The sequence below is a fragment of the Leuciscus leuciscus genome, assembly GCF_965113295.1.
Source record: "Leuciscus leuciscus genome assembly, chromosome: 3".
NCBI classification, from domain to species: Eukaryota; Metazoa; Chordata; class Actinopteri; order Cypriniformes; family Leuciscidae; genus Leuciscus; species Leuciscus leuciscus.
The window spans coordinates 40,717,470-40,740,819 of NC_138727.1; the positions used below are offsets into that span (position 1 = coordinate 40,717,470).

Consider the following 23,350-nt stretch of genomic DNA (forward strand, 5'->3'; position numbering starts at 1 on the left):
TTTTTGCAAAACTCTTAACGCATTCTCACCCATCTAAGACAGACTAGATTTCTTGTGAAGAGTGAGATACAAGAACGCAGTCATCGCATACTGCAGCTCAAGTATCCTCACTCTGTGCAGTTTGGTGGTTGCCTGCAGTCTCCTGATATTAAATAGGTTGCCGTCCAGCCTGTACGCTACTGTCACCCCACTGTTGTCTTCAATCTCCCTTGTGGAGAAGCTGGGTGACACATATGAGGAAGATGTTAAAAAGCACTGGTGCCAGTACACACCCCTGCCTTACCCCTGTTCGCACAGGGAAAGGGCTTGACTGTTGACCTCCTATTATCACCCTAGCAGTCATTCCATTGTGAAACTGACGGAGGATGTTGACAAACTTTATGGGGCATCCGAACCGAAGGAGGACTTCCCACAAGAGATCTCTCTGCACAGTTTTGAAGGCTGTGGAGAGGTCGACAAAAGCCATAAACAGATCTTTATGTTGCTCCCTGCACTTTTCCTGGAGTTGCCGGGTTGTGAAGACCATGCCGACTGTACTTCTGTTCCTTCTAAACCCGCACTGTGACTCGGGTAGCATAAGCCGCGTTTCCACCGAAATTACCCGGAACAATTTGTACCAGGAACTTTTTTCCCAGGAACTTTTTTTGCCCCAGACCGGTTGCTTTCTGCGTTTACACCGCGGTCTAAAGTACCGGGAAGGTAAACTGCGCGCAACTGCTCCTCCCAGTCTGCGACGGACATAATCAGTTGCGCCACATGTATAAGTATGGAGGAGTTTCAAGCTGTGCTGCAGTTATGTATTGGTTTACTAACGAGGTAATTAACAAAACAAAATAGACGAGCACTGATACTAAAGCGTGTTCAGAAAGCTCATATGCGTATAAAATTAGACAACGTATGTTATCAGTTATTGTGAGATGCCTGGGACGAACGCGCAAAAAAATTTCCTCTTTCGCAAATACACTTAAAAAAAGCCTGAACCCCGTCTATCAATCATAAATAGTGACAGTCTTGTAAATAGTTGTTTGTTACTAACCTAACCTTGCAATAGATGACAATGTGTAAACATAATGACTTAATAATAAAAGCTGTGGCAGAAAAGAGACGAGCACTGATAAAGCGTGTTCAGTAAGCTCGTAATGCTAACGTTAGATATAACATTTGTATTTTATCAGCTATTGCGGACATTGACCGTGAGATGGCTGAGACGAACGCGCAGAAAGTTTCCTCTTCCACAAATACCCTTAATAAAGCCTGAAACTCGTCGCCAGTCCACCAGTTTTTTTTTATTAAACTCCATATTTGCAGACAGACAACTCTTACTGCATGAAGCCACGACACGAACCGCAATAGATTTTTTTTAAAAGGTTAAATAAATAAATGCTGCGTGGAATCATCCAACCAAAATGCGGCGTGAACACAACCAATCAGCTTGTGCAGCGCACAAGTCCCACCCCTTAAAGTTCCTGAACTTTGAAAAAGTACTACCTCATGAGCAGGGACTATCGGAGGGGGAAATATTTACCCGGAACTTCATTTAGACCCTGGTTCCTGCGGTGTAAACCCAGCCCAAAGTTCCTAGTTCCTGGGGAAAGTTCCTGCGGTGGAAACTCTGTGATGTCATTGATCAGTCTTATCAGTTTTATCTGAGTATCATCCCATAAAACTTTCTGAATTAAATGATTTTCTATGCATCAACAATAAACGATAATAAAGAACTTTTGCAATCAAAACAAGCACTTGATTTTATTTATTTAGTGTTTGTCTGATTAAGAACCACTAATTAAGAATACTTGAATACTTCAAAGTCATCACCTTTAGCCAGGTTTTAAATACTGTAGAATTTCATAGGTTTCTCACAGAATTCTCACATTAAGCACAAAACGGAATTCAGGAAGAAGTATAAAAGGGAAAGGGATGGAAAGGGGAAAAAAAGTATTAATAACTTGTTGATTTACAGTTCATGAGCGAAATCGAAAAGCAAGCAAAGGACACACACACAAAATCTAAAATTATTTCACATAATAAATCACATTATAATATGGAAAAAGATTATGATTTACTGTGCTTTACAGTTCATCAGCAATGCATCAGATTAACTTCAATAACACAAAATTCCATTTTGCCTACATTAACATGATAAATCATCACATTTATGACATTTGTTATAAAAAGAATTGTTAGGGTGAATAAAAAAGGTGAGTTATTTCCTAGCAAATAGGAAAATAGGACATGATCACCTTTATCCACTGTAACATCTTAAATCAGTGCAATCCAAACTCACTGTCATTTCAGTAGTTTTTCAGTAAAACTTTTTCCACAAATAAATGTCCTTTAACTTCAGTTTTGAATTTTCCAGTCTTTACAGTCAAGGTGTCCTTTAATCTGCACAAAAAACAAAACAAAAAAACATTAACATTAACATATAACATTAATACAATGATCACATTACTTGATTAAATAATGGAATTGTTTTAGTACAAAATGGTCTTTCTCTATTTGTGCTTTGCTGTGTTTTTTTATAGACTATTGTCTACTGTATGTGATTTTATTGACCTGACAACTGCAGATGATAGAGCAGTCATGGAGTGACGGTGTGATCTAGAAACAGCGGTGAATGATGAGGAGGAGACTTGGAAAAGGGGATGCTGTTAAATGGTAGAGATGCACGGACAGGGGATTCATTCAGGATGTTTTCGGGAATCTCGTAGAATTTGGCGTTTGACTTTTCTTCTTTTACTGAGAGAAAAAAGGTTCACACATGTTCATTTCTCTCATTTAGTACATTCACTCCACCAAACCCTCCAGAGCGTTTTTCTCACCTTTTTTGGGTGGTTTGTGGGGTCTCTTTTTGCTGAGACGAATTCGACTTTTGAGAGCAGAGTTGTCCAGCAATTCAATTGACTGAGAGAGAAAAAATCGAATTTGTCATTTATTCCACTTTATATCAAGTTACAGTTAAAATCAAGCTAAAATAATTAAGTCTCTCACATATTAACATAACCTAGTTACTTTAACGACAAAAATACAGAAGTATTCCCCACCTTGACTGCTGAAAAGTCCATCGGCGGAGCATCCGATGACTTTCTTTTAATTAATGGAAAATCATTTTTGGGTATAATATACAAGTCCAAACAGTCATAGATGTCATCTGATTTCTTTGACTTACAGTCTATCCCAGATGCCATTTGTTTTAGTGCATTAGTTGTTAGCAGTGCCTTAGGAATAGCAAAAGTATTTGCATCCTGTCTTAAATGCAAGTCACTGTTTACTTTTTCTACATTGTCCTGTTGAGCATCACTAACATCACCTTGACTGTTCTTTATGTCCTCTGATTGGTCCTGCTGTGGTGTCAACAGTGGGATATTGAGCTGAGTATCTTTTTCTGTTTGGAGAACATCATATGTCACTGGCTGATCACTGGTGTCTTTCTCTGCTGGACTGGTTTTGCTGGGCAGGTAATTGAGCCATTCGTCTCCTGTGAATATCTCCTCCATTAAGTTGATTGGTTCAAGATTGAGTTTGAAGTCCTTTAAGGTAAATGTTCTGCTCAGAAAGACAAGATATATTAGATTGTATTTGTATTAACTAAAGTTAACAAAGATTAATGCAACAAATATATTGTTCATTGCATGTTAGTTTATGCATTAACTATAACATTAACAAAGGAGATCGCATTGTAAAGTGTTACCATATTCAAACCTTTGTTGGGTTACACTTTATTTTGATGGTCCACTTTAGACATTCTGTTAACTAAGTAACTTTTCAACTACATGTCAACTAACTCTCATTCATTTGCAACTCCATGTCAACTCTCATTAGTTTTAGTAGACTTTTACATAAGAGTTAGGTTTAAGGTTAGTAGAATAAGTTGACATGTACTTGCAAATATAGTCAGATACAAAGTACAGTCAGCAGATATTAAGCATAATACAGTTTACTCTAATGACCTCTATTGCCATAGTTGCAGTGTTTCCCAACCCTGTTCCTGGAGGAATGCCAACAGTACACATTTTGAATGTCCCTTAGGTCTCCCTTATCTGACCCATTTATTTCAGGTCTTGGAGTCTCTTCTACATTTACATTTACATTTATTCATTTAGCTGACGCTTTTATCCAAAGCGACTTACAATTGCTATATATGTCAGAGGTTGCACGCCTCTGGAGCAACTAGGGGTTAAGTGTCTTGCTCAGGGACACATTGGTGTCTCACAGTGGATTCGAACCCGGGTCTCTCACACCAAAGGCATCTTATCCATTGCGCCACCACCACCCACTCTTCTAATAAACTGATGAGTTGAATCAGGCATGTTTGTTTAGGAAGAGTTTAAAAATGTGTAGTGTTGGGGATGCGTCTCAATCGGCTCCCCAGCCTCGTATTTCGGGAATCTCATTCGGGCACTGGTAAGGACAGTAAGGACCCTGCACTCACGACACATGCCACTGATGAGTCTATTTCCGGTGACATGAGAACGTCCTCATTGTACAACATCACTACTGGTATTTATGAACAACTGCAGAACTGATATCTTTATGAAATAATTTTTTATTATAAGTTATATATAATAAATTATAATATATATTATATATATTTATATTATATATATATATATATATATATATTATAATAAGTGCAAGTGCATTTCAGACATAAATAATTTATAAATGTTAGCTATTATGTTCATTACTGTCTAGTGATGAATGTTTATGCTGAAATATAATTTACGGCATAAACATAAAACTTAAAAAACATCTATTGCGTGTCTAGTGAGTTGGCTCACCCGTGTGATTTATGTTTTGTGCTTCAGAACTTCCGTTAAGGGAACATAGTGAGCATCGATGCTCCCTGGTTTTCACGGTGCATTTTGGGACTTTTAAGGGAGCGAACATTTCGGTGCACTGGAAGAAATTTGTGATTGAGACAGACAGCACTTCAAATGGCAGACTCCCTGAACAGTACCCTGACTACTGAACTAGGGAGCTGATTGAGATGTACCCTCGGTGTGCCTCCAGGAACAGGGTTGGGAAACACTGGTCTAAAGTGGATTATCGAAATAAAGTGTTACCATTTGTTGTTCCCTCAAAATATGATACAGGGATTTTAACAGTGGACTTTGTGTGCAACTTGAGATATTACCAGAGGCTATGCATTTCCACCATTTATCCTTTAACATATTTTTTCCAGTTTTTAAGGGCCAGCCGTAGCAGATCTCTATTACAACATACATGTTTGTGTTTGATTTGTTCCATCACTTCACATAAAAGGAATGTCACAGAACTAGAAATGAGTTATAAATAGGTGGACCGTGGACTTCATAATACAATAAGGAAGTGCTTGAAAAAAAAGAAAAAAAAAGAAGTTTCGATTGGAAAAAAAGTAATGTGCATATAACATTTAAACAAGTGGGGTTCTCCACTCTGGCCCTTGAGGTCCACTTTCCTGCAGAGTTTATGCGGCATTCACTCCATGTTGTAATTACAGTAGTCTCAAGATGACAGCATGCAACGTTATATTCTGGACTGGGATTTATGCATTTCTATGGCACCACTATCAATGCCTAAATTAATATGCAGGGGTCACGTGGTATAAGTAGGAGCTCTCGAAAAATTCCCATCTTACAAGAAGTAATGATGAGCTCTACGAGGACATGAACGCTTTTTACAAGTTGAAATCATCTAATTTAAGTAATTACGACATGGCGTGAACGCACCTTTAGTTAAACTGTAATCAAAAATACCTGAACAAGCTAATCAATGTTTTCAGGATTACTAGAAAGATACGGCAGGTGAATTTGATGAAGGTTGGAGCTAAACTCTGCAGGAAGGTGGACCTCGAGGGCCAGAGTTGAGAACCCCTGGTCTATATCACATGTGTCAAACTCGAGGATCACTGTCATGCAGAGTTTAGCTCCAAAATACCTGGACGTTTCTAGTAATCCTTTAGTCCTTGATTACCTGGTTCAGGTGTGTTTAATTAGGGTTAGAGCTCAACTCTGCAGGACAGTGGCCCGAGGTTGAGACCCTTGCACTGAAAAAAGGTGTGTTGGATTTACACGATTTAATCATGTACATCGGTCCCACATGAATTATTTAAAGGGTTCACCCAAAAATGAAAATTCTGACATTAATTACCCTTATGTCGTTCCAAACCCGTAAGACTTTCGTTCATCTTTGGAAAACAAATGAAGATCTTTTTGATGAAATCTGAGAGATTTCTGTCCCTCCGTTGACAGCTACACAACAGACACTTTAACGCTTCAAAAAGTTCATAAAGAGATCGTAAAACTAATCCATATGAATTGAAGGGTTTAGTCCAAATTTTCAAAAAAAAACTTTTACTTTATGATGAACAGATTGAATTTAGGGTTTTATTCGCATATAAACATTAATCAACTCACACATCAGATCTGATAACGGAAGCTCAAGCATGTTCCTTCTAGTGTTACGCAGCACGTTCGAGCTTCTGCAAGAACCAATGAGGCTCATTCATGTGTTACGCAGCACGTTTGAGCTTCTGCAAGAACCAATGAGGTTCATTCATGTGTTACGCAGCACATTTGAGCTTCTGCAAGAACCAATGAGGTTCATTCACGTGTTACGCAGCACGTTTGAGCTTCTGCAAGAACCAATGAGGTTCATTTTCACGTTACGCAACACGTTTGAGGTTCTGCAAGAACCAAGCAGCACGTTAAATTAAATCTGTTCATCATATAAAGCGATTGAGTCTCGTCAAAGTGGTTGTTGGTAAGGCTGTCAACAGAGAGTACAGAAATCTCTCAGATTTAATCAAAAAGATCTTCATTTGTGTTCCGAAGATGAACGAAAGTCTTACGGGTTTGGAACGACAAGAGTAATTAATAACAGAATTTCCATTTTTGGGTAAACTATCCCTTTAAGATAAAAAAAATAATTAAGATAAAAATTAAAAATTCAATATCAATAAAAGTGAATTCACAAAATATGAATAAATACAACAATAGTATATAAACAATATAAAAATAACACTGGTAAATATGTTTAGCATATCCCACCTGTTTAAGAAAACATATTTCCCCTTTTTTGGTGGAAGTGGTGGTGGAACTTCAACCTCCATCTCCATGGAATGTATCTGCATGGTGATTCATTGCGATTTAGTTTGAAAAAAAGAGCACGGGGAAAAGTTAAATAGTTAAAACGCAGCTAACAAAAAAGTTAATTATCAGTTCCAACATTCATTGAAATTAAAGATCTGTCCTACTTTAAGTATTGAATATTAAGCATGAGAATAGAAGTATGATAAAGTAAACATACAGATTGTGCCTCTTCTTCCCCACTGTCTTGGATGCTCTTGGTGTCGGCGTGCTCACAATCATGTTTTTCTTTCAACTTTTCCATCAATTTATGAGTAAGATTCTTCATCTTGTTTTTCACTCCCTTCTTTTGCATTTTGACAAGAGAGTTCTCCTGTTCCACCACCCCGAAACTCATATCTGAATCCTCCCATCCCAAAATCGCAGCAGCTTTGCTGAACCGTTTCATTGTATCTGCAGTGTTTTCATATTCCTGGAGGTTTGACATGCTTGGAGCTGAGAGGGTTCTCTCCTCCCTACGCTCCCGGGCTAATGGATCTGAAGCGGATCTTGCTGTCCTGCTTGTAACGTTCACAGCAGTTTGATAGGTTAGAACACTGCCCGTGTCCATACCAACTGCTTTTGAGGGACCACCACAAGCCTCATCTAGTTGTTCATGCTTAAACTCCATCTGTGCGGTGTCACATCTCTCTGAGGACATCGAGAGGAGAGACATGTATGCAGATGAGTGTTGAGACGGATTGTTAAAGGAACACTCCACCGTTTTTTGAAATAGGGCTTATTCACATTCTTTCCTACATTTAGATAGGTGTGCAAATGCATTTTTGTCTCAGTGCATGCATTGTTTTAGTTTGACAGGGTCGGCGTTAGCTTAGCTTAGCACAATGAATGGAATCCTTTGTTGCCAGTTAGCATGGCCTGAGTAAAAGTGATCAAAAAAAAAAAAAAACCCACGTAATTACTTCTTGTGGCCTGCGTATTCACAACGAGTACAAGAAGCGATCCAGATTAACACTAGGCGATTTCCTAGGCAGATATTGACTTGGGACTATATTAGGGGGAAGCACAGGCGAAGCACTGCTGCTTAGGCGAAGCACTGCTAGTTCGGCGCTGAGATCTCACGCAACACATGAAATCCCACGACTTCCGTCAACATACCGGCGTGAATAGTTGCTGCCTGACTATTTAGCTTACAGTATACGAATGGCGATGAACATGGCTGATTTTGTGAAAGACGAAGAGGGTGACTTCTCAGACAGTCAAGAGCCTGAACCATACCTATTTGAACCAGAGTTTACAGAAGACGAGCTGCGTGCTTTGGAAATAGAACGCCAGGAGGAGGAGGTTGCGATCGTATGTGTGTATGTGTGTGTGTTACATAAACAATGAATACTGTTCTGCTACATCCTTTGGTCAAAATGCTAGTAGCCTTCTCCTCTCTAGTAGTTATACTAAAACTCCTGAGTCTAACTCGTTGAGAGAAAAATATAGAAAACTTAGCCCTCAGTCATTTCATTTTACAGGTCACGATAACAGCGATTTTTATTTTAGTTTGTTTGTTCATGCTAAACAGGTTGAATTCAACATGAGATTCGTAGTCTAGTCTAGATAGTATTCTAGTCTATCCGTAGTCTAGTGCAGCATCTATTTTACAACCGAATAAAGACAGATTAACATAAGGAAGACAAATAAAAGACAACTTACATGTGCACTTTGTTCTGCCTGTGCTTTGAAAATAGATGGGACGGCCGTATCTTTCAGACGTAGTACTGCTACCGTCTTTCTGGACCCATATTCCATTTTTTCTAAGTAGTCCTCTGGTGCAAAATGTTCTTCGCAAACACGATACTGATTTATTTTGTTGAGAGGCGTTGAAGTACATATCTCCAGAGCTGCTAGCCATTTATTTCTCAGTTCCAGATTTGAAGGAATTCTGTGAAACATTACATTCGTGTATGTCCTTTGCTTATTCTCACAACCTTTTGCTACGCAGGTAATTACCATGTTTGCTGTAACTTCACAAAATAAAGAATCCAAAAGCGAAGACACTCGGTGCAGGTCACGCTGGTATGTTCTTCTTCATCTGTTTTTTTGACGCGTTGCACGCCGGTATGTTGACGGAAGTCGTGGGATTTCATGTGTTGCGTGAGATCTCAGCGCCGAACTAGCAGTGCTTCGCCTAAGCAGCAGTGCTTCGCCTGTGCTTCCCCCTAATATAGTCCCAAGTCAATATCTGCCTAGGAAATCGCCTAGTGTTAATCTGGATCGCTTCTTGTACTCGTTGTGAATACGCAGGCCACAAGAAGTAATTACGTGGGTTTTTTTTTTTTTTTTATCACTTTTACTCAGGCCATGCTAACTGGCAACAAAGGATTCCATTCATTGTGCTAAGCTAAGCTAACGCCGACCCTGTCAAACTAAAACAATGCATGCACTGAGACAAAAATGCATTTGCACACCTATCTAAATGTAGGAAAGAATGTGAATAAGCCCTATTTCAAAAAACGGTGGAGTGTTCCTTTAAGCAGTGATGCAGCTCCAGCCATGTGCTCCTCCACGCTTGGCTCTTTGTTGTTTTTGTCCTCCAACAGCTCACCTTCTTTTGGTCCCTGACTTGATTCTGCTGCCTGTGTTTGTATGGATAAAGAGATAGGAGGAAAACTCTTTCTCTCACATTCATGAAACTCACCTGGAGGCCCTCTGAACTCTTCAACCCCTTCATTTCCATCTTCTGTTTTAGAACTCCTTGTTGGTTGTTTCTCATCACCATCGGATCTGACTGTGGTATCCAAATCGTTTCTGTCTTCATTTGTTATATGTTCTTCAGACTCCAGAGATCGGTGAAACAGACTTTGGGAGGTTGTATCTGGAAGTGCATCTGATTTGAAAGTACTTCTATTTGGACGGTCAACACGTTTTCTTGGACTCGTGTTAAGTTTCAGCAGCATAGACTGCAGCAATGAGATGTCATTCTGATGACCATCCCTCACATCACTCTGCATGAAAAAAGAAAATGAATGCTTTTATGTAACTATTTACCTTTTATTTCTTCAAACTTAGTTAGTATACTTTATAAGATTGTACAATAGCGACACAGCATATTTACTCTAATATATTATACAAACCATATCATATTTGATCTTTGTGAGCTCTTTAAGAACTTAAATGCGTTCTTGCAAATCGTATCTTGTCTTTAACAATCTTTTCATACCTTTGTTTGTTCCTCCATAGTCTCTCATTTTCGGTTATCCTTTACATATCCTGCATTGCTTAATCATTTTGAAGAGTGCTAAAACTTAATCTCTCTTTTCTTTAATCCATAGTCTATAGCTCTTGCAAAACAGTTGTGCAACCAGTGTGGAGCACCTTGTTTCTGTGCTTCCCTCTTAGTCACTGCCTTCTCTCTGTCTTGAACTTCCTCTTATAGTCTAGCATTTCTGTACTGCCAAAACCTGTTTTCTAAATCTTATCTCACAATCCATCATCTCCTCTAAAATCATTTCAAAATGTGGAAATGTAAAACATGGAGGAAGGAAACTGTAAAATATTAAGAATTAACTTACAGAATGTGTCTTGATGTTATGGTAATTTTTCATAATCAAACATATCTCTAGTATTGCATGTAAGCAGGAAACATTTAAAGATTTTTTCAAGAAAACAATCCTGACTGGAAATGTTAAAGAATCTTTCTGTATTTGGATCTTGCCAGCTAGAAGGAAGCACATTGGTCTGACAAACTTGACAAACAGGAAAGTCTAGTGATCTGAGAAATTCCTTCCGGGACTTTCCACTTGATCTTTGAACTGCATCCTTGATTGTAAATGATGTCCCTAATTCATGACTTCCACACATAGATATGTGCTCATACACACACCCACACCAGTGAAAACACATGCTTACTGGCATACACAACACTGCAGTGGTTCTCAACCTTTTTGACACCAAGGTCCTCCATTGTCCACAACAATATTGACTTTTGTTGTGATTTTTAAGGATTTAAAAAATATTTTGTATTTTTGTACATTGTACAAGATATTTATGAGTTTGTCAATATTATAAAAATGTATATTCATCACAATTTTAAAACAGGCTTCCTTGGTCAAGAGCGTTTTTGTAGTTTTTACAGTTTTAATTCAAATAAGAAATACATATTTTTTTAGTTGTATTGTCTAAGTTATTATTATTATTATAAGTCATCTTGAGACCCCCTGGGGGAGAACCACTGGCATACTGAATGAATGAATGAATGAATGAATGAATGAATGAATGAATGAATGACGAACTGTTCTATGCAATTGTGTCTTGACCACATCAACTGCCAAGTGTAATTTCAGAGATAAACATGATTTCACCAAGTACAACGTTCTGGAGGATCCATTCAGAGGATACTGGAACAACATTCCAATCAACCAATCAGATTTGAGGGCCAGGTTTACAGTTAATGTTGTCAAGTGTAGGCTTACAACTACACATATATTTTTTCTCTGATTTGAGGTATAAATGTTAGGTTTAGGGCTAGGGATAGCATCTTACTTGCCAAAATCACGTCGACCGTATTTAGAGTCGCATAGTTATAATCTCAAAAATAAAGATGATAGACGCTCATTTCTATTTTCAATCCAAATTTCTGTAAATGTCTAATCATCTTTTTGGAAGTGGTGAAAGTATACCTGGAATATACAGTGTTCTTGGCTGCATATTTTGGCAAATGCAGAAAGTCAGATTCATCAGGGTAAAGGCTATTCCATATAGAAAATGTGCATACTGTACAGTGTACACAGTATAGCCCATAGACATAATAAATACATTTATTTATTATGCGTCTATGCTATGGTATAAAATAGTAGAATGGTTGTATGCTAATTCAGAGTTCCAAGGTCACTGTGGCAACCAATGAAAGCCTACAGTGGTCGTCACGTGATCTAGATTGCGGAACACAACCACTGTTTTGTACTTTGTACACAATATCTCACATATGTTTTCTTGCCGTCGCTTTAAACGGAATTGTATTTCTTTTAAAAAATGACGATGTCAGCGGTCGCCCACGTTCTCGTGCCCTTCCTGCTTTGCATAGCGCTTGCAAACACTCACATTTTTGACAAAGTTTTGGTGGATGTCACTTATGATCACTATGCGGAGAAGAAAGTAGACGATCTCCCTGCCTTCTTGGCAATGCCGTTTAACTGTGTGATAAATTCAGGATACATATTATTGGGAATCTATTGGATCTTGCAACGGATGTCAGACAGTAAAAACAGCAGTGGAGCCGCTTACACCAAAGACGTGTTTGCGCTCATGGCAGTCGCATATGGACCGGTGCAGTGGGTCCGCTTGGCCACCTTGGGGCGCGCGCCCGCTGTTTTGGACCAGTGGTTCACTTTACCTATTTTTGCGTGGGTGCTGGTGTGGTGTAATGTCATTGACCAAGGCTGGTCATCTCGTTACGCTTTAATGGTCGAATCGTGCTCTATCCTCAGCTATGGCCTGGCGCTCATCCACGACCGAGGGTTTGAGGTAGCTCTGGGTTTTCACGTCTCCTGCGCCGTGTTCAAAGGCGTCAAAGCCCAGATGAGCCACGGAGATACGCAGTCCATGCGGTACCTGTGGTTGGCGGTGCTGTCCTGCGCTGGGTTCGTGGTTCTGAAGCTTCTGGATCATTCTCTTGCAGAGTACTGGGTGTTTCAAAATCTCACGGGACATTTCTGGTCCAAAGTTTGCGACATTCTGCAGTTTCATTACAGTTTTTGTTTTCTCACTCGCCTTAGTGAAAATGCACAAAAACGCTCTTCATAAATGCTCATACATGTCATTTAATAAGTAGCCTACGTACTGTGAACACAATACAACCGAATAATAAGGCAATGAACATAATGCTATATTTTGTATTATTTGTCAGTAACATCATGTCACACTGACAGCCTACAGTTTGTGCAAATGTCTAATGATTTTAATGCGATCAACGAGTTTGTAAATACATACTGATCTGATGATCTTCTTCGTCTTCCTAATTCATTGTAGCAATCCTTTTTTCTTTTCTTTTTTAAGGGGGCATATTTTTCCTAACATATAAAAACATGAGCCATTTATGTACTGGCTATTTTGACTGAATTCCTATAATACAGTATTTTATTACCAAATATCTCTCTCTCTCTCTCTCTATATATATATATATATATATATATATATATATATATATGCATGCTATATATTTTGGTAACACTTTACTATAAGGTTTAACTATCTGAGCAATACATTTGTTACTTTATTTGTTAACGTCAGTTAATACAAATAGAGCTGTTCATTATATGTTTGTTACTTAACTACCTAACTTACTCTCTCTTTATATATATATATATATATATATATATAAACAGTACATCTTACTGCTAGAAGTTTATGCAAGTTCCTAATAGTCTCATTTTCCAGTTTTTAAGTTGAAGACTAAAAATGAATGTAAATGCACAATATACAAATGAACAGCCTAGTATTATTCTTGCCTTAACTTGACTCATTAAAACAACAAGCAAAAACACACTGCAATATTGGTATCTCAGCACATAGAAAAGTGTATCATTTGTTACAGTTAAAAATCATAATATGATGCATTACAAAGTGTTGCACAGAAAAAAGAAAAAAAAAAAGTTCTTATTTTTGCTTGTAAATAATCTTCATATTTCAAGCTTTGTAATCCCAGTCAGCACTGGCTCTGAAAAAGTCGATCTCCTTTTTTTCCAGAACAGCATGAATACTGCTTCTCGGAAATCTTTATTTGTGCAGTAGATGAATGGGTTTAAACAACAGTCCAGATACGCCATTACTGATGATAGTGATCTCAGCCATTCAGGAGAAGGGGACAAATCAAGCCTTCCAAGGAGAACCAACTAGGACAACAAGAAAAAGCAGAATTTTTATCATGGACCAGAGAGGCCACTGAAAAAAAGATTTTTCCATTCTTTTCTCACCTCAGATGCAGCAAATGGAGCATAGCAGAACAGATACAAGATCACCAGTAGAGGCGTGATAGAGGACAGGTCATCCTTGCTATACAAACAGATAAAACGTGCAAACTGATATTACAGGAAATGACCTTAAAATCCTTATGAAAACCTCTGTGTTCACCACTTCCAACTCTACAAACCTGGAACACTCTTTCCCAAAGCCTACACAAGTCAGGATGGAGCAGCAGAGTATGAGGAGGAATGGGATGAAGATGGAGATGGAGAAGGCACAGAGGATGTAAACCAGCATGTCAGAGTAACTGCTCTCCCAGAACACTGCACACAGCATTTCAGCTGGATCATACCTGAACATGGGACGCAGAGTACAGTGAGAAGTTATGTAGATTCATATACAGTATTTGGAGTATCTCTGAGCATCTTTACCCACCTTATCCAGTCATAGACTACTGGCACTGCACCAAATATAGCTCCAATGCACCATGATGCCACACATGCAACTGCCATGACAATAGACAGTATTTTACCTTTGGAAGGAATGCCCATAAATCTCTGAACACAGAGAATAGCTGAGGACAAAGAAGAAAAGAATGCTATAATTGTGACATAACACTTTTTTATAGATAACTTGGAGGAGTTTAGTTCTCAGAATATTCACCTTAATTTTTTTTACATTTTTAGTTTTTTTTTTGCTAAACTTTGAAATTTAAAGTTAAAATACTTGCTTTAATCATATTAAGAATTGTACCCCTTTTAAATAACTAAATATTTAAATAATAATAATTGAATTTTTTTTATTATTATTAATTATAACGAAAGAAGAAAAATCCCAAGCTAAGGACAAAGAACTGTTGTAATTGTGACTTTTTTTTATAGAAAATTTAGAATTTTTTTAAGGCTAAAATGATGAGTTTAGTTCTTAGAATAACGTCGCTTTCTAATTCAATTTAATTTAAAAAATACTTGAAAATAAAGTTCAAAGACTTGCCTTAATCATTTAAGAATTTGACCCTTTTTAAATAACCAAATAAAAATTAAATAACCAAATAAATAATAATGAAAGAAAAAAAAAATCCCAAGCCGGACAGAGGAAAAGAATTGTATAAATGTGCCATAACTGTTTTATATATAGATAATTTCGATTTTTTTTAAAGTCTCAAACAAGGAGTTTAGTTCTCAGAAATTTAGTTTTCTACTTTCTTCTAAGAATTTTACCCTTTTAACCCCCACCATAACTATTTTTATAGAAAACGTATAGAAAACTTAAATAGATTTTATAGATATAAACATTTATAGATGAAAGAAAATAAGGCTCAAACAGGAGTTTAGTTCTCTTTAGTTTGGTTTAATAAAAAAAATAAAAAATAAAAATAAAAATCAATCTTTGAAACTAAAGTACCCTTTTTAAATAACCAAATAATAATAATAATAAACATTTGATTATTAATTATAATGAAAGAAGAAAAATCTCAAACACTGGTGTTGCTTGTAATTAAGTATTAATTAAAACAGCAACTTTTCTGAATATCTGAAGATGGTCACATTACTTTTGTTAGATAAATACACGGTTTCATGAAAGCTATGGTTGTGTGCAAGATTATTTTCTTCTTTCCTCGTAATATATCCTGTGTCCAACGCACCTGTCTGCACCCATTTAGTACAAAGGACTGTTTATATATTGTCCTTTATTACTAATGACAATGAAAGCAGTATGTAAAGATATCCCATAGAGCTATAATTAACTCTAGAAATTGTTCAATGTCAGCCATACCTATACTTCCAATGGAAGAGGTGATGAAGGTGAACTTTAGCAGGCTCACCACCTCACACCAAGGTGAAATCTGACCATCACCCAGCACAGCTAAGAGGGAGCCACAGATTACGAGGAAGGAGCAGAAGAAATCTGAGAGCGTGAGACTGAAAAGTGGCAGCCAGTAAAGACACTGATAATGGTCTTTACACTGTGAGAAAGCAGAAAATAAAATAAATCAAGGCATGAGGTAGTTCATTGTATTTTATAACATTCTCTAAGGGGAAAAGAGAATATACATTATTCTTACCACTATTTTAACGATCAAAACCAGTCCATTTCCCAAAACACCCAGTACCATCTCAGTTGTGAGAATGGGAGCGAGAACAGACTTCTCAATTCTGGACCAATAATTCTCCTCTGATTCCGTTATATTATTTGAAGTGTTCACTGAAAGGAATAAGATACATAATTTCACAGATTCTAGGAATCAGTAATCAATTTAGCAATGCAATTTACATACTTACAGCCAGGGCTTGACATTAACTCTTTTGCTCACCAGCGACTGTGGCTGTAGTTGTTTTCCAAAGTTATTAGCCACTCTGCATTTTCACTGGCCACAATTTTGACATCGAAACAATGTGGGGAAACTGCCATATAGATATTTTTGATATTAGCTCATAATTTGGCAGCAGGTATATTAGGCTGCTGTCACTTTAAGACCTGATACCCATTGTACTGTTACACATGCGTTTTCTTTCTCAACGCAACGGTTTACATTCACTTGAAAGTTAAAACACAACTGACTCCACGTGAATACTCACCAAGACTGGAATTTTGTCGTTCTTTTGTGGGTATTGCGCAATTAAGCGCAATTAATTACTCAGAAGGCGCCTTTATGTGCACACACAAAATCTGCTTGAATTATTAAAATTATGCGCAACCCAACGCAGAAATTCACGCCATGTAACACCAGCAATATTCATCCGGAGCAAATTAAACGAGTGAGTAAAGGGACACGGGGTTTGTGTGTCAACTCGTTGTCGGAGAGATGAGAGAGATCTATTCTGCGGAAAACTAGTATTGGAAGTGTTTCAGATATTTCAGTATGGATATGTATAGATATTTATATTTATGCATCTAATATTTTTGACAGCACTATACATTGCACTTAGTTTATTATTTCAGATGCCTTTTTAAGACTACAACTGAAAAATGTATATTATATATCAAATTCAACCTGCCAAAGTGGCTAGTAGGAGTGACTGCTGTCCCACTTTAGCTGAGTGTGTTGTAGTTATTATGCAAAGATGAAGATAAAAGTGAACAGACTTTATTAAACATAAGAGAACTACACCAAACTGAATATAAGAATTAACGAGAACCAACAAATGAGAACTAAAACACAGGCATATATTCATGGGTTTCATCAGGTCCCTTTCCACAGGTGTATAAAATCAAGCACCTAGATTATGAATGCAGACTGCATTGTGCTTGATTAATACACCTGTGGAAAGGGACCGGATGAAATCCATGAATATGCTAAGTTAAAACAAAGATGATTGATTAACACAGGTGATTCAAATGAGGGAACTGATGAATAACCATATAAATAAACTAGAATGCAATAAGTAACCAAGGAGACAAACAAGTGGCCGGAAACTGAGAACAAATGAGACATAATGTGATTGAAGGATACAAACTAAAAGTCCATGAGGGTGAAACTTAGAATAATCATGACAACTGTGTTACTGCTGAAATCCACCCTCATTTTGCAGGCGTTGTTGTTAAAGTCAAGCCCTGCTTATAGTCTACATCAACCCGAGTAGGCTAAATAAACATTTCAAAAGGAGACTTTCACAGAGATTTTGAGTTTGCCAAAGAAACTTAAAAACCTCTTTAAAAAGAAGGTTATCCACGATAACATTTTGTGCAATAGGTGGAAGGTTAGGCAACATCAATGCTAAAAAAAAATTTTTTTTTTTTAATTAAATTCTAAGTGTATAAAACATATCACATTTAATTTGTATTTATCCTTCACAGAATATTAGGGTACAGAGAATTTTGTTTAAAGGTGGTTAACTTACTTTGTCACCGAAGCAGAGACCTACAGATAAACCCAACGATTAGCATAGAAAAAGGAAAGCTTCACACTCGGCTGTTTTCTGGATATGTGATACGAGAGCACTGAACACCTTGATTACACGAGGACAGACGTCACAGCTTTCTTTAATTAAACTTAACCTGCTTCATTAAGCTTTAACCATTGAACACTTATTCAGCCGTTTTCACAGTGACGGCACTAATGGTTGTGTGCAACAGAGCATTATAAGAGAAATCGTTTAACCCTTACACAGAAATCTTCATTTTAGGACTTTAAACACCTGCAGAACCAAAAATGTAGTGTATAACTCGTTTCTGTCTGAACTCTGAGTCTGAACATATTTTCAAAACTATGTTAAGTCATTATCATTGTGCAATGATGAAACAATGTTGAAAAAAAATAAAATAAAAAAAATCACTCAATGTTTGAGTGAAGGATCTGTTAATTTTAATAAAATGTCATATTATACAATTTCTCAAATAATATGACAAATCCTGAACTACATTATTGAATACTTTTATGATAGTGGAACAATCCAAATGTATTTATAAAGGCCGTTTTATTAAATGTATTATTTTTAATTTAATATAATATTTTAATTTTGTATCCTTATTTGTAATTCTGTTCTGTCTTATATTTTGTAAGAAAATCTCACTTCCGGCGTTCTCAGTGTGCATTTCCTCAATCGTCCGCTGTTCTGGTTGAGAAGGCCAAATAGCGACTGTCCGGTGAGTACGAACTGATTATTAAACTCAACTGTCTTTTTTGGTTTTGTTTTGTGAACACGCAACGCATTTTGTGCAATCGATATAATTAATTCAATATCAAGAAGTCAAATATTGGTTTAAAGGTTATACGAATAATAGCAGTATAGTCATTGAAAGTCCTTGAGAAATCTGCCTGTGGTTAAGCTACTACAAACACTGCACGGGCAACATTTGCCTTCGAATAAATAACACTGAGTTACAGATAATTATGCAAAGATTAAATATGTAAATACACATTGATGTCTTAATGAAACTGTCTAGTAAATGTGTCGAAAGCTAGTCTGCTTGACATGCTTGAGTTCGTGTCCTAAGCCACTTGCTGCAGTCCTACAGTCCAAACAGTGCTTATAATGCATTATTATGGACGTATTACATTCTGTCTAAAGATTAATTAGTGATAATTGATTTGTGGTTCTCAAATTAACCACATTTATGTATCTTATCTGCTACCTCGCGATATGAGCGGAACTAATGGTTTGGGGTTTTTGTTTACGTTATGTAAGGGGAAGTAATTCATGGCACACTATTTTGTGTAACTGCTGGTAACTGCCAAATTGTTATTTTATTTTTTAATTCGATGTTTAAAAATTGTCCGTAGATGTCCATTAGAATGTTCAGTGTTGTAACTTGAGCAAATACACATGAAAAACCCCATTCTACCTTATTATTGTCCCTATTACCTACAGTGCCCCTCACTGAGATGTCTGCTGCGTTACGTGTGGTCTACACCGTATCAAGGCCAGGTGGGGTTATGAAATAGAAGCATACGAATACAGTGGCATTTATGTATATATTAATATGTGGTGATCAAAATAAAGTCTTGGCTCACAGATGTGTGATGTTATGTATTTATTCCTTAGGGTCATTTCTGGCCAGTCAATGTCTTGCACGGCCTCTCAGCCTATCTGCACACAGAGCAGGGATAAGTAAGTATTTCATAGTACAAAAACAGGATCCACTCTAATATATGTTCTTAATAATAAAACCTTTTCCTATCACATCACGGTTTAATGGAACCACTTTTCCGCATAAAATAAAAAAGATAATAGTGACTTTTTATTTCACAATTTTCTTCTCAGAGTTGCGAGTTTATATCTCATAATTTAAATTTCTATATGCAGAGTATGTCAATAATCAGGAAGATGCCACAGATATGAAGTCCATCACTGACCGTGCAGCACAGACTCTTCTGTGGACAGAGCTGTTCAGAGGTCAGTAACAACCTAAGCCTTTTATCTTCCATAAAGTCTTCATACAAATAATCCCGATAACTCAGAAAAAGTAGGAACCACCTGATATTTGTGTTGATGCAGGTTTGGGAATGACCATGAGCTATCTTTTCCGTGAACCTGCCACAATCAACTACCCATTTGAGAAGGGCCCTCTGTCTCCCCGTTTCCGTGGCGAGCATGCTCTGCGCAGGTACCCCTCTGGAGAGGAGCGATGCATTGCATGTAAACTTTGTGAGGCCATTTGCCCAGCCCAGGTACACTCTTTTTCTAACTGCCCTTGTTCATCCTGATATATCATGACACTGTAATGACAAGCAGCAATTGCATGTATGTTTATTTATTTGCACATGTGAATAATAGGACGAGTAATTACAAGAAAATAAAAGTAATGTATGCAAAGGGACACCCTTATTCTCTCACTCAGGCTATTACAATTGAGGCAGAACCTCGTGCTGACGGCAGCAGGAGAACAACGCGCTATGACATAGACATGACCAAATGCATCTACTGTGGCTTTTGCCAGGAGGCCTGTCCTGTGGATGCTATTGTAGAGGTGAGCATCTAGCAGCACACATTTCAACTACTCATCCCATCACTTAGTAGGTTGTATAATGGGTTTTAAGACAACATGCCTTAAAGCAGAGGTGTTCGAACTGGTTTCTAGGGGATCTGTGGAAAAAAGTTTACAAAATGTATTTTTAGAGCTGTCAGAGAGATACTACAGCCAGGCACAATATAAGTTAGAAAAAACTAATGGGATATACATTACCATGCAAAATTTTAGGGTCAGTAAGATTTTTGTAATGTGATCTCTTATGTTCACCAACGGCGTTTATTTGATCAATAATACAGTGAAAACAGTATTGTGAAATACTATTACAATTTTAAATAACTTACTAAACTATTTGATTACTAAACTATTATTAAATAACTATTTGAATATATTTTAAAATGTAATTTATTCCTGTGATGTTAAAGCTGAATTTTCAGCATCATTACTCTTCTCATCTTCAGTGTCACATGATCCTTCAGAAATCATCCTAATATGCTGATTTGCTTCTCAAGAAAAATTTCTTCTAATTATTATTATTATCAAAGATGAAAACAGTTGTGCTGCTTAATATTTTTGTGGAAACAGACAGTGCTACTTTTTTTTTTTTTTTGGATTCATTGATGAATAGAAATCGAAATCTTTTGTAATTTTCTGTATCTTTACTGATCAATTTAATGCATCCTTGTTTAAAGCTGCAGTCCGTAACTTTTTGTGTGTTCAAAATTTATAAGCGAGTACATCATGAATCCATTTTACAAACTGTGTTTTTTGTCTTATCCTGAATCACTACGGAACACCTATAATAAGCGTTTATATTCTGACTATTTTAGATTGCGGAGTAGCCCACTACCTGTGTGACTCGTCATAGACATAAACAGAGAAGTAGCTCCGGTTCTTCCGCAAGACGCATGCAGTTCTGTTTATTAACCGCTAGAGCACCAAAAGTTATGGACTGCAGCTTTAATAAGAGTTAATTTGTTGTAAACAATCTTACCCCAAAATTTTGAACATTAGTGTATATATTATACAATGTGCCTTAAATTATTTGGAGGAGTATTGTGATATTGTACAGCATGAGCGGGTACATGTGCAAATATTGCAGAAAATAAGCAGTGTACATGCTTAGGATGAAGCATGAATTAATTTGCCATATTACATTGTACATGACCAGATTCCCTGAAGTTAAAGGTATAGCGGAGGATCTTTCCAAATTTTAGATAAGACCCGCCCTCTCCACTTTTTGAAAAGTTTGATTGATTCACCAGAATGATTGACAATTAGGAGGACCAATAGTTTAGACTACCCACCAGGAAGTAAAACATCCTCCGCTATACCTTTAATGTTTATCTCTACTCCTCTGTCTTTTCAGGGCCCCAACTTTGAGTTCTCCACAGAGACTCACGAGGAACTGCTTTATAATAAGGAGAAGCTCCTCAACAATGGAGATAAGTGGGAGGCTGAGATCGCTGCCAACATTCAAGCTGACTATCTCTACAGATAAACATGCTTCATGGACTGTCTCCTCTCAACACAGTGACAATATAGTCTTCAACATGCTCTCTTACCAATAATCACAGTTTCAATTGCATAAGGAAGAATTGGTTTTAGACAGTTACAGTTGTGCTGAGTGCACCTTTTCAATGCCCAGGGACTGAATTCTTTTCTGAAGATGCACATACTTTTTCGATTTTTTTCAACTTGGGCATACATATAGATGCTCAGTTCTGATATTAAGTTCACAAATTCAAATAATAATAAAAAATACAACAGCCTTGAAGTGGTGCCTCTCATTAAAACATTTCTCTGCACATCTACAGCTGTCATTTTGACTTTGAACATTCAGCACAACCTCACACAGAAACTGAGGTCAGCTGTGTGATAAAAAGTGTCTAATGGCAGGAGAACCAAGTTGTTCTTGAAAACCACAAAGGATGACGCACTACTTTGAGGCCAGTGTTATATTCTCATTTTGCAGCAGTCAATCCATCCTCCCCATTTTCTTCCTTCTTCCTTTTATATTTTGACCATCCAGTGGGTTTAAATGAAGAAAGAGTTGTAACAAACAAAAGCACTTCAGCAAGTGTTGAGTTTCTCACATTGTATCCTTACAGGTAAAACATTTTATTTGTCCTTGTGAGAACTGTACAAAGACTAAATACTTGTGTACCGTATATAATAAATTAATGCTCTGTCCAAATCTTTCACAATCTCCTGCCTCTTCTTTTTAAATTGAAATATTTTGGATAGCTTCATAAAAATTATGTATATTTAAGATTAAGTTTTCATATAACTTTATTTTGCTTCTTTGAATGTCTTTTTAAAGGGATGTGAAATCTTTGTTGTCTTATAAAACCATACAAAAATGGTTATTTACATTCTATTTAGAGCCATGTCATCTTGAAGAACCGTTTTATTATTTAGAGTTTAGGGATCTTTAATCTGTAAATCTTTCAAAACTGTCAAAGCCACCTCCTCATTACTGGTTTTCTGGAGCTCAACGATCCAACTACACATATTGTCAACACACTCTCAACAGGTAAATGAAATGTCTATAGATTTTAACTTTCAAATTGTAACTTGTTTCCAATAATGACTTTTTCTCTTTTTAGTTTAACAGAACATGTGGCCAGCTCTTAGTTAGTGGAGAGAAGTGTCATTAAGTAACATAGATATTGAGTTTATCATCCATATTGTTAGATTTTCTTTATTACTTGGGTTTATGCATAAACATACCCAGTCACAAAAACTGTAATTTTTTTGTCCATTTACTGTCCATTTTTGCTACTTTTGTCCTTCATGAACATAATTATTTTTACATAAACAAATGAAAGGCACACACTGCAACTCTAAACTCAATTGTATATTTCTTCCCAGATGCCGACACATCCCATAACCTCATCTTTAGAGAGAAACTGCCA

The 23,350-nt window shown here is 36.9% G+C and overlaps 4 protein-coding genes across 4 annotated transcripts; 2 read left to right on the plus strand and 2 right to left on the minus strand.

Annotated features, from left to right (window-relative positions):
* Window positions 1-1,920: 1,920 nt before the first annotated feature.
* LOC309495229 (uncharacterized protein) lies at window positions 1,921-7,835 on the minus strand. The gene is made up of 6 exons (XM_082164899.1): window positions 7,291-7,835; window positions 7,032-7,108; window positions 3,045-3,546; window positions 2,823-2,904; window positions 2,557-2,739; window positions 1,921-2,385 (listed from the first exon to the last, which is right to left on the minus strand). Exons 1-5 carry the CDS (start codon window positions 7,783-7,785, stop codon window positions 2,582-2,584), a joined length of 1,314 nt encoding a protein of 437 aa, XP_082021025.1. The 5' UTR covers window positions 7,786-7,835; the 3' UTR covers window positions 1,921-2,385; window positions 2,557-2,581.
* A 4,152-nt stretch (window positions 7,836-11,987) lies between these two features.
* tmem187 (transmembrane protein 187) lies at window positions 11,988-13,078 on the plus strand. Its single transcript, XM_082164914.1, has one exon. The coding sequence runs from the start codon at window positions 12,093-12,095 to the stop codon at window positions 12,861-12,863; it is 771 nt and encodes a 256-aa protein (XP_082021040.1). The 5' UTR covers window positions 11,988-12,092; the 3' UTR covers window positions 12,864-13,078.
* Window positions 13,072-18,410, minus strand: LOC309495272 (galanin receptor 2b). The gene is made up of 7 exons (XM_082164950.1): window positions 17,864-18,410; window positions 16,087-16,226; window positions 15,798-15,987; window positions 14,457-14,595; window positions 14,209-14,373; window positions 14,033-14,111; window positions 13,072-13,951 (listed from the first exon to the last, which is right to left on the minus strand). Coding segments are annotated over exons 1-7 (927 nt in total). The 5' UTR covers window positions 17,865-18,410; the 3' UTR covers window positions 13,072-13,738.
* A 98-nt stretch (window positions 18,411-18,508) lies between these two features.
* Window positions 18,509-22,633, plus strand: ndufs8a (NADH:ubiquinone oxidoreductase core subunit S8a). Its single transcript, XM_082164934.1, has 7 exons — window positions 18,509-18,608; window positions 19,334-19,390; window positions 19,508-19,573; window positions 19,769-19,858; window positions 19,961-20,133; window positions 20,304-20,432; window positions 21,802-22,633. The coding sequence occupies exons 2-7, from the start codon at window positions 19,348-19,350 to the stop codon at window positions 21,931-21,933; spliced, it is 633 nt and encodes a 210-aa protein (XP_082021060.1). The 5' UTR covers window positions 18,509-18,608; window positions 19,334-19,347; the 3' UTR covers window positions 21,934-22,633.
* The last annotated feature ends 717 nt before the right edge of the window (window positions 22,634-23,350 follow it).